Genomic DNA, 11981 nt, shown 5'->3' on the forward strand with positions numbered 1-11981 from the left:
TATTCTGGGTTTTCCCTACCAACACATCAACTCAAAATGAAACATTTTGTGCTAATCAAACAGTAAATTAAATAGTTATGGCAAAAAAAGTGTCATGGTGCAGGCTCTACGTTTGGACAAAATACTGTTAAATGTCCCTTCAGTTAATTATTTTTTTCTCTGTTAATTCACTATAGGGTACTAATCAAATTTCGTGATCGAATTCTAAGATTAAAGAGTTTTTTTTTTGTACACAATTTGTACTAAAATACTATTCATTTTACTGTTAAAGTACAGTACATACTTTGCACTGATTATTACGTTATTTTAGCATAATTTAATGTTTGCAGGTGGCAGCACTGTCTGCTTTGTTTATGTCTTTGTTTATCTACCTACCAGGAACATAACCTCAATCATCTTAAACAGTTCGCTAGTTCTTTTTATTAGTGTTTTCTGTTATATTTAAAGTTAGTTTTAGGTAATTAGTGAGTATGTGTATGTGAGTATATATAATAATGAGTATAAACAATTTTTTACCTCCTTTTTTAAAAAGTTAAGAAATGGTGCAAACCTTGTGAAAAGTATGCCAAAAAGACTTAAAATGCTCAACAAGATCAAGGGAATGCATACTAAATATTAGATAATTATTTCACTGTTCGTTAATGTGTTTATAGTTCTGTAATCAATATAGAATTTGCTTTTAAAACAGTCTTAGTCTAATAATGTGGATAGCACTGTACTTCTATACTCATTTTTTATTAAATATATTGTTTTTATAATGAATTTCCTAGTATTTAATGCGTAACAGGCATACATATAAACCTATTTGGAAGTACTGGTAATCTGTTTTAGACTGTTACGACGACCTTTGGTTACTTATAATTATTGATATTAAATATTATGCCGAAAATAATTACCTTTACATCATTTCTGGGACCAAAATCACTGTATAACCTCAATTTTATTGAATTTTTGAATATTTTTTAAAGCAGCCAGATCGTTTTCTTTTCTTTAAGAATATTGTCTGTTACCTAGCAGTAACAACTTAAAGCTAGATTAACTTTATTTTAACTATTTCAAAAAAGTACGATTGCTTTTTTTCAGATATTTTGTTTTTAGAACGATCTTTTTACTAGGTTTCAAATGAATACTTATTTTTTGTTTGTTTAAAACGAAATTTTTTGAGTAGCAAATTCCCGTTTCAAGCAATTCATGGGGGAATGCTGGACACTTGTGCAGTCATCCAAGAAATTGAAAATGGATTCCTTTACACGTATGTCTGGGATATATTGAAGATAGAAAGCGCTTTTAGTCCCTTTTTTATCCATTGTCACTGGAAATTTACAAGAAAAGAAAACGCCGTCACAATAGTTTTTAGATTTGTTGAAACAGTCGTACTGGACATTTTTCAAAATTTGTATCTATACTTTGAGATAGTAGGTTGTTATAGGTGAGCAAAAATCGCAAGTTAAGTTCGTCATGTTAGACTGCATTTTAGAAAAAATTTTAATTCATGTGTATCATGATAATAAAGATCTTTGGAGCAATTACTTAAAAAAATTAAAAAAAAATATTTTTCTGTTAACCGCTTAGTAACCGTAAGTACACAAGACGGTCGGTCACTTCTTTTACAACAAAGGTACAGTTTGCCCACCAATAATATGGAATTGGCAAGCCTCCATTTAAGACAAGTCTATCTCGATGGGGGGGGGGGGCGCTGATGAGCGTTCCAGAATGATTTTTTTCCGGTTGCAGTCAGAACGCTATTTATTTGTCGAAATTTCACGAGTTTAGTACTCTGCGTGGCTGTTTGGGAGCACTGATTCTGATTATTAAAAAACTTGAATTACCGTAATACTATTTATAAATGCTCTTTTAGATTTATTAAAGTGTATTTATTTAGTTGAACTTGACATATTCGTTTAGAACAAGCTGTAAACTGAATGGCCTGAATGTTTTGCTACGCTTAGATTCACTTCACGTAGAGCAGAAAGCCGACATATTGACGGATATGATGTTCCTAAAGTGAAATATGGAGACATATTGGTGTGTTTCCCGCAATGCACCTCATTGCAAAAGCAAAATGTGCTCCAGGGCGAACAAAAAAAAAGAAAGAAAACATTTTTGTGACGCTTGTTTGGAGGCTCAAAAAATCAATCTTACATTAGTATTTTGTAAAAAAATGTATAATTTGCGATGGTTTCAACACAATTCATTAATTCTCTTTTATTATTATTGCCAGGTTTTCAGCATAATGTTACTGCTTTTAGAAGGTGTATTGGAGGGGGGGGGATAGGAGAACTCTTTTTAATTATGGTAAAATTTTTATTTCACGAAAACCAAATTTCGTTCAATGTATTCAAGTTTGAATACCATGTGCAGGCTTAGTTGTTGGCGATATATATATGCACTGACCTCAAACAGTTAAGGTACAATCGGATTTTTGCGTATAATTTGCAAATAAATAAATGTAGAAGCAAAAAATTTGGAGGATATGTGCATTAAATAGTTTTTTACTGAATACGTCATAGAAATTTATGTAAGTGTATTGTACAAAGGAGTTATAACAAAAAAAAAAAATCGTTTCGGAAAAGTCCATTCTTGAAGAAAACAGAACATCACCGTGTTACGTAGTAAAATTAAGTAGAAACAATACAAAAATGGGTTCTAATAAGGAACGTCTCCCCCCTAACTTGACTGCATTGGCGTCATCGATTTTCCATGCTGTTTATTAAGTTGTCGGACACCGGAATAGGAAGCGAAGATTATACACAGAGCAAGCCTTGCTCCAGCTCATGTAACGACATTGGAGAAGGATTTAAAGCAGCAACCTGTCTTGCAAGATAGTCCCAAAGATGTTGTATCGGATTCTGGTCTGGAGGTCGAGCTGGCCATTCCATTCGTTCCAAGCCGTGGTCCTCAAGATATTCCTCAACAATCCGAGTTCGGTGAGGTCATTCATTGCCGTCCATTTGAATGAAGTCATTACCAATAGCACCAGCATATGGGCGGACATATGGATGGAGGATCTTATCCCGATATCTCGGACCACTCAGAGTTCCTCCATGGAACATATGCAGGTCAGTGTGACCACCGAGTGAGATCCTTGCCCCAACCATAATTCCACCATATCTATAACTCTGCCTTTCAAAAGTGATGGATTGATGGTATCTAGTGCGCTGTTCCCTCCAGATCAGTTGACGCCCTGAATCACTCTCCAATGTAAATCTGGACTCGTCTGTGCACAGCATAGAAGCTCATTGTTGCTCGGTTCAGGAAACATGTTCTCTTGCCCAGCACAAGTGGATCCTTTGCAGTGGTCCGTTGAGCGGAACATACACATCTGGTCGTCTTGCATAGAGACCTGCATTGTAGGGATGATTTCGCACCGTAGTAACAGATATTCTTCTTCCTGATGTAAAGTAATTTTGAACTTCAATAGATGTTGCTACTTCCAGACCAACCATTCTCTCACTTTCATTCTGAAAAATTTTACATGTTACAAAGGGTACATGTACAACAATGGCCTTGGGTCAGGCATAACGCTATTATGCGCTCCTTTCAAACCCAGCGGCAGGGGAACATTTCTTTCCACCAAGATGGACACAAGGGATTCTAAAGGTAATTAATGAATGACCTAGGCTATTAATGAATGATTTTTGAGAACAACAAATTGCCTCCTTCAAGCTGGGGGGGGGGGGTGTTGATTTACAAAATTTCCTGTGTAATAGGTGTGGAAAACAGGGTCACTAGGTTTCAATGCAATAAATATAAACAATGGCAATTATATTTTAATTCATTGTTCTTTTGTTATAAATATGCTTAATTGTTTATGCAATTTTTAATTCTTTAAATATAAATTTTGCAAAATCCTCGATTACTTTAACATAAAAATATACTGCATTTTCCATAGCTAAAATATAAATATAAAAAAAAAATCCAGATCGGAACAATGTAGAAATCTATACTTAAAATTAATTTTCTTCTATTTCAGTACATAGTCTTTTATTATCATGAAATTCTTGCGATTCACAAGATTTAGAAACCGAAATGGGTATCTTTCCTAACCTGTTGAACTTTTGTTTTCTACAACTGGTTTACCACAATGCAAAAAAGCTTGACAACTATTGATATCTGCTCGCCTTTCATCACTGTTAGACGAATGTCATATTTGGGATAAAGATTTTATTCATTTACTTACCGCCTATGTAGATACAGTAAATTTAAATCCAAGTGACTTCGTGATCAATCGTACATTCCTTAGGAGAACAAAAGAAAATCTTCGAGAGGTAAAATTAAATTCCATGAATTTAAATTTAAATTTTGTAGTTATTCACTGGGATACAAAGCTGCATCCAGATGTAACTGGAAAAAGAAAGCCGACAGGATTACCGTGATAGCTTCAGGTCCTATTATTGAACAGCTACTCGGAATTCCTTAGATATTTCTTCAGTTGTATATGATATCTTAGATGATAGCTCTTTATTGCCAACTGTTCTACCTGTAGTGTTTGATACAACGACTTGCAATACCAACCGTATAAATTGTGCATGCAATTTTTTAGAGCAAAAACTGAACAGTGATATATTACATTTGGATTGCCATCATCATGCACTTGAAATCGTACTACAGAGTGTGTCCTTCAAGAAGTTCTTGCCTTTCTTAGTTCTAGATCAGATATTCAATTATTTAAGCGCTTCAAAATTTTGTGGAAAGATCTCCATCATTCATAACTTTTAACATTTCAATCAAGTACCCATACCACTTAAACTCTAAAAGACGAAGTTGATGACATATTATTGTTCGTAAAAAGCGGAATTGTGAAAGATTGCAGAGAAATCTCATAACTTGTAATAATATTTCCTGGTGAATTTCCTCCTACAGGGATATTTTTCGGCAACCTGGAGTTTATTCCTGAGCCACATGGGTGGCAAAAGGAATTTTTGTTTAAAAATTTTTATATTTAGGAAACAATTCAAATTGACACTACATGAAGAGAAAGCCCGTAAATGCTGTTTTACAGTTAAATGCTGGTTTATGAAGATATGGTTTATCGCAGCTGCCCAATCGAGGCTCCTTTGAATAATAATAATATGTCTAAAAGACTAGCAGCGTTCAAAATGACGACAAACATGCAGCAGAAGCAGTGATTGGAAAATTCATAAACCACTTATGGTATTTAGGGGATAAACTAGTTGCATTGTCTGTATTGGATGAAGGAATTAACTTTGAAGATAGGAAAAGACTACTCCAAAAAATGCTTGCTGATAAGGAAGACGTGTCTGGTGACTGTATAAAAAATTTCAGATAACAGTAGATGCTTTGGAATACTTTCTTAATAAAGATCTTCCTCTCTATAAAATCAGTTACGAATCAATAAAACTGTTTGATAAGACACAAATACTAAAAGATTTTTTCCTATTTGATACCTGATCCACGGCAAAATGAAGGAAGCTATTTAAAGGGAAGAGAGATCGTTAAAATACTGAAAATTGTGAATGGTACAACTGAAAGAGGAGCACAATTAATCGAAGAATTTCACAACTAATTTACCAAATATGAGTCACAAAGCAATTTATTTTACAGACCGTCCAAGACTATCGGAAAAAATACACACTATCGAGATACATTGAGAAAAGCGTACGATTAAGGAAAGTGTCTAAAGCATTATTTCATTCTTATTCAACGTAAATTATTTAGATGATATAAGGTAATTAAAAAGATTAATTTTAGTGCTACCTCACTGTAAAAATATTTTGCACACCTAGGAGAAATGATGTGCTGGATCTGAAGTAAAAACTCGAGGATTTGTGGGAAAATTATCAAAAGTGTTAAAGTTCAACGGCCTAGGGGCACGTGTTATTCTTGACCGATCGAGTTCAAATTTTGCACATGTTACTTTTTATTATAGTGTCACAAAACTAGGGGGCGTCACTTGTTGAATTCCGAAAAAAAAATTCCCATATAAATAAGGACAACCCTAATATATATATATATATATATATATATATATATATATATATATATATATATATATATATATATATATATATATATATATATATATATATATATATATATATATATATATATATATATATATATATATATATATATATATATATATATATATATATTTATATATATATATATATATATATATATATTTATTTATTTATTTATTTATTTATTTATTTATATTTCTTTTGGTATTAATTGATCTTAACGCATGTCAATTAGAGACCAACAAGCTTATGGGGGACAAAATATGGCGACTTTGCTCTATGCTATATTAACCCGAACATTGCAGTGCGAGAAGGATATTCTAAATCCACCTTTTTGTTTCAGATAATTGCTTATTCATTAGCAGGTATTTTAGTCTTACGTGTCTCTAAAACAAGTTTTAGACTGTCCCGAAATGTATTCAGTAACTTAAGAACAAAATTTTCATTTCTATAAATAATGCAGTTTAAGTTTTTAAAAGCAAAAATAATAATAATAAATAATTTTTATTAAAAAATTAAATTAAAGATCGCTTTAAGTATAAAAACACTTTTTATAATTTTCTTAATTGTGCAGTATTGTATTTTGATTGATAGATTATTTGTTGGTGAAGATTTTTCAAATGTAACGAAATAGGTATATTTTGTGCTATTATGATTTTTATTACACTGCGATGCAAAAGTTTAGATAATGACAATCTTCAGCTGTAGAATTTAGAATTGCAATAGTAGTATAGCATATGCAGTAGTAATAGTAGAAATTTCAAAAGTCCGTCAACATATTCAAAAACTCTTTTAAAATATTATAATCAAAATACAATTGTTTGATATGCTTTAACAATACTGTTTTGGATAAAAATAGAAATTTGCTAGTTGCAAAAGTTTAGACATTATTACGAGTTTCTGTGATTTTTTTTCGTATATGCAAATTTAAAAGAGATGACGTCACAGACCTCTTGTACTTAAGGTCTGCCAACGATAACACTTGGTAGTCGAGATGCCGCGAGCTGAACAGATTAAAGCGGATGAGGTAACTAAGATTTGGCAGTTGAAAGCTGAAGGTAAGCTTGTTCCAGAAATTTCGGCTATTATTAATATATCAAAGAAATCTATTTATCGAGTTTTATCAAGTCACTGCAATTTTAAAGCAAAACGCAGATCTGGGAGGCCGCGTGTGACGAATAAACGGGATGATCGTCAGATCCAAAGACTAGCAAGTACCCAACAAATGACTGTTCGTGAAGTTCAAAACTCCTTGGGGCTTTCGGTATCAAAGGATACGATTCGTAGACGAATTTTGGAAACAAGGACAATGGTTCACCGCAAAATGGAAAAGAAAACAGCTCTAAAGGCACATCATAAATCACAACGAATGTTGTGGGCTCGAAATCATATGCCATGTGGATCGAAATGGATATCAGTAATATTTAGCGACGAAAAAAAGTGAAATCTGGCTGTTCCAGACTACTGGACATCGTACTGGCATGACTTATGGAAGGAACTCAGATGTTTTTTTTAGTCACCGACAAGATGGTGGCTCTGTGATGGTTTGGGCAGCGTGTTGCTACAATGGACAAGTGTCTTTGACCTTTACCAGTGGTCGCCAAACATCACAGCATTACACTAAAACACCAGAAGATAATCTCCTACCATTTTCTGAACTTTTAGAAGGCCCTCACTGATAATTTCAGCAAGACAATGCTTCGATTCACACTGCAGGAAACACAAAATCTTGGTTAAATTCAAATAATATAAAAGTTCTCAATTGGCCAGCGTGTAGCCCAGACCTCAACCCTACAGAGAATCTTTGGAGCATCATGTGTCGCAAAGGTTACAGCAATGGTAGCCAATACACTTCTGTATCGGAACGTAAGAGATCTATTGAGGAAGTATGGTACGAAATTAAGCCCCAAACCATGTAAGATTTAGTTTCTTCGATGGGAACTCGTATTTATGAACTAATAAAGAAGAATGGATGCACAAGCAGGTTTTAAAACTGTTTTATTTAATTTTTATTTTGTTTGTGTCTAAACTTTTGAGACAATGTTAATTTTTTGTTACAATGTAAAAACTTGTAAAATGCACAAGTCAACTTTTCATTACTATAAATATTATATAGTATGCATAGCACCTTAGACTAAAGTAGTCTTAGGAAAACTGAATAAATGGATTCCGAATTCTGTGTGAATTTGCTCATTGTCTAAACTTTTGCGTCGCACTGTACTAACTGAATATATGATAAACTGTTATAAGTCTTTTTCTCACTTAAACATATTGAATATCTCTTATTACGAGTTGATTCAATTTATGTTTTATGTCTCCTTAATTTTAATTTCATGTCTATTTAATTTAGGAAAATAATCACAAATAAAACCCTTACAGATAAAGCTTTTAATATTTTAAAATCTACGTATGAAGAAAAAAGTTTTTTTTTTTTCATCCGACAGTAAGATCTATGATCTTAATTTCATTTTCTTCTTACTTTTTTTGCAGTGACATCCGTTGTTTCAACAGAAACTAAAAATCAAACATTTCCCTTCCTTTTAAATTTGAAAAATCATTCTTTATATAAAGAGATAAGGTATATTCTCAAAGATAGCAATAATGTCCTTATGCCCTTATTGCATTAATCTCTGTGGCAGCTCTCATTATCCGAACAAGGTACGCTATAAAAATATACGACTTTTTACTGGGACTCGGTATATTTAAGAAAAATGGCTTTTGTTTGGAAGGGCATCGTTTAATCAGGGAAAGCTTATGGATTTCGTTTACAAAACTGGTCATTTATTCAAATTTATAGCTTCTAGCTGAAAGCGTGGAGGGATTTATTGCGCAATTCGACTTTATTTAAATGTATAAATTAGTTCGCATGAGGTATTTTTTCTATGAATTGTAAGCAGAGGGCATTAAAATAGAATATGTACCTTTAAAAATGCAATAGTAGATGCATGAAACCCTGATTTTATATTTTCCGTTTTAAACGTTTTCCCGCTTCCGCCTTCATTTCTGCTGGCCCCCGCTTACGATGATAATGATGAAGACGAAGAAAAAAATAAGTTGATCAAGCGATTCTCAGCATAAAAACTCAAAAAAAAAAAAAATGTAAATACCAATTAAGAAAAAAACTTACAAAAAAATGTTAGTTTAGAACTTGCTATAAATAAAATTGTATCTAAAAAAAACACGTAAAGATTACACATTTTTTATCTTCTTCATGGGGTGAGAATCATTTTTTAAACAACACGCTTAGTTTTTTTTAACAACTCAGATTTTACGTTTTCCCGCATAGAACTTTTTTTTTATCGCTGGTCCGATAGAAAACGTAAAATCATGGTTCCACTAGTTGCTAAATCTATGTTGAGCTTACGTAGAAAACAAGATAAGGTACACCTAGAAGAGTTTACGCATAATTCAGCAGAATGATCAATGTTTTGCTAAACAATTAATGCATAACTCAGAAAATTACCGCCCATTTGCTAGGGCTAAAGCAGAAATACATGAAATACACCGCCAGCTCAGTCGTTGAGCTGGCGGTGTATTTCATGTATTTCTGCTTTAGCCCTGGCTAATGGGCGGTAATTTACTGACTATACCATGCCTTGCCTTTCATCTTCGAGTTGAACCGAACCATTGCTTCGGTCACTCGTCTGGTCTGAGCTAATTCGACATTAGCTACCAGTTTGTTTGGCACTCTAGGCCTCCAGCTCAGTCACTTTCCTACGCCGGGCTGATGAGTGCTAATCAGCACGAAACTGCAGTCTTCGGCGGGAAATGACTGAGCTGGCAGTGTATTTCATGTATTCATGCATAACTCTAACATTATTTGTAGGTTTAGCATTTTCATTGCTGTTTTGCTGTAGCTCTTTAATGTAATGTAGCAGTTACCACAAAACCATGAGGGCATTTTTGCGTAATCTGTCCTCATTATGGTCTGAGAGATTGCATACATGGTAGGAGAGCGTGCTTTGAACAGTAACTATACAATCAAATTGTTACCATCCATAATAATATTTTAAAAGACATTATTATTGTAAGGCAAGCATAATTATAGAGGGAATAAACAATCAAATCTAACCACCTAAACATGGATGAATTAGAAAATACGCAGTTTTAAAAATGGACGCAAAAATTGTCTCTATATATTAAAAAACGAGCTGATGTGTGCATCACATGACTTCCTTTTACTCCAATTTAATGTCATTTCCGCATTGTTGGCAATTTTAATGTGATTCAATAGTTTACTCTCTAAATATTACCAACTGTGGCCAAATTGAAATCAAATTAAAACAACTTAAAAAAAAAAAAAAAAAAAAAAAATCGTAAAATTTGTCGCCAAGTTGGCTACAAAACTTGGCGACCAAAATACTGGTGATATATCGCCAAGTGTCCGACAAATAATAACACCACTTGAGTTTACATCGAAATTAACAATGATTTCCGTCCAAAAAGGAGCAAAAGACCCCTTTAGAAACACCCGAATGCAACCCAAAGGGTAGGTGCACAACTAGACCCCACTAGGAGTCTACGTACCAAATTTCAACTTTCTAGGACATACCGTTCTTGAGTTATGCGACATACATACACACATACACACATACGCACATACATATGTACATACAGACGTCACGAGAAAACTCGTTGTAATTAACTTGGGAAACGTCAAAATGGACATTTCGGGCGTCTATACGTTCTTAGGTACATATGTACGTGTGGTCGGGTCGGAAAAAAATTTCAATATTCATTTGGGGGTGAGCAAAATGGAAATTAAGGCCGATTTTTGAGTGAAATTTTTTTCGCGAATACTTCCTTTTTTGTAAAAGGAAGTAAAAAGTAAGGTCAAAGCAATTGTGAAAGGAAGTCTGTTGCACGTCTTCGTCCAATAGACCCTACAGCTCCTACAGCCTTGAAATTTTGCACAAAATTACTTCAAGCCTTGGTGGTTTGCACCTATGGTTTTGATTTTATAAATTTCGAACTAGTTATTTTGTAAGAAATTTTTAAGCTCAAATATCACGTTGATTGCCTATTGAAGGGATGAAAGATTTTTCACACGCCTTAACATTCTACGTCATTCGAAAGAGATTTTATTTATGCATGAAATAAAGTTTTTTCCGATTTTTTCAAATAATTAGAACCGCAAATATAAGGGTTTATATTTTAGTAAAAAGTCCTGAGTTGAAATCAATTCAAGCCCAGAGATAAAGAGCAAAATATATTAGTAGAAACTACGAATTTGAATGCCACTTCTCAAAGGTACAAAATGGCCGTTTTGGTATGTTCAAGAGGCCCTTTAGCTGTGAAATTTGGTACAAGTTAGGTTGTACCCGGAAGAGGGGTGCTCTTTGAAAAGTTTATTTAAAATCAGTTTTGTTATACGTATTTTTATAAGGTTCTTTTTGTTGCCGGGTTGGAGTGGGATTCTAATATTTTTGTATAATTAATGAGTGTTTACTAAAACTCTATTTTTGGCGGGAATAGGGAGCGTGATTTTTATTTTGTTCTAACCTTAACGCGTATTGTAACTGTTTCTTTTAACCAGGCATTTTTAATCTTCGCGAACGGAATAAGATTGCGAAGTAATTTTCGAGGGTTGGTGAGAAGCAGCGAGCAGGCGGCGGAGCCCCCTATTAGTTTAAGCAAAAGAAAAAAAAAAGAAAGAAAAATAAGGAATGTCAGAAAAATTACATAAATACCTTAAGTTACTTTGTAACACGTTTAACTAAAAATTTGTCTATTTCCGTTTTGCGATACAAAGTAACCAATAAGCCACTTAATCTTTCCTACCATGTGAACGAATCAGAACAGTGCGTGTTCTCTTCTAAGCAGCAGATGCGGGAATACTCCTACTCGGTGGGAGATATTACTTGGCTTTTTTTTATTTTTTAAACAAAGCTTCTGCTAGAAAGAACTACTGGTGCTAACACTGTTCGTCTAGAGATGTAGCTTCATGAGAATCTGTTTAACTCAAAGTTATTTTACTTCATTGCCATTCTGTAAAAT

The 11981-nt window shown here is 33.5% G+C and overlaps 1 protein-coding gene across 1 annotated transcript; it reads left to right on the forward strand.

Moving 5' to 3' along the window:
- Window positions 1-6978: 6978 nt before the first annotated feature.
- On the forward strand, window positions 6979-7663 carry LOC129222466 (uncharacterized). Its single transcript, XM_054856980.1, has 2 exons — window positions 6979-7401; window positions 7445-7663. The coding sequence occupies exons 1-2, from the start codon at window positions 6979-6981 to the stop codon at window positions 7661-7663; spliced, it is 642 nt and encodes a 213-aa protein (XP_054712955.1).
- The last annotated feature ends 4318 nt before the right edge of the window (window positions 7664-11981 follow it).

This window comes from Uloborus diversus, chromosome 5 (assembly GCF_026930045.1).
Source record: "Uloborus diversus isolate 005 chromosome 5, Udiv.v.3.1, whole genome shotgun sequence".
NCBI lineage: Eukaryota > Metazoa > Arthropoda > Arachnida > Araneae > Uloboridae > Uloborus > Uloborus diversus.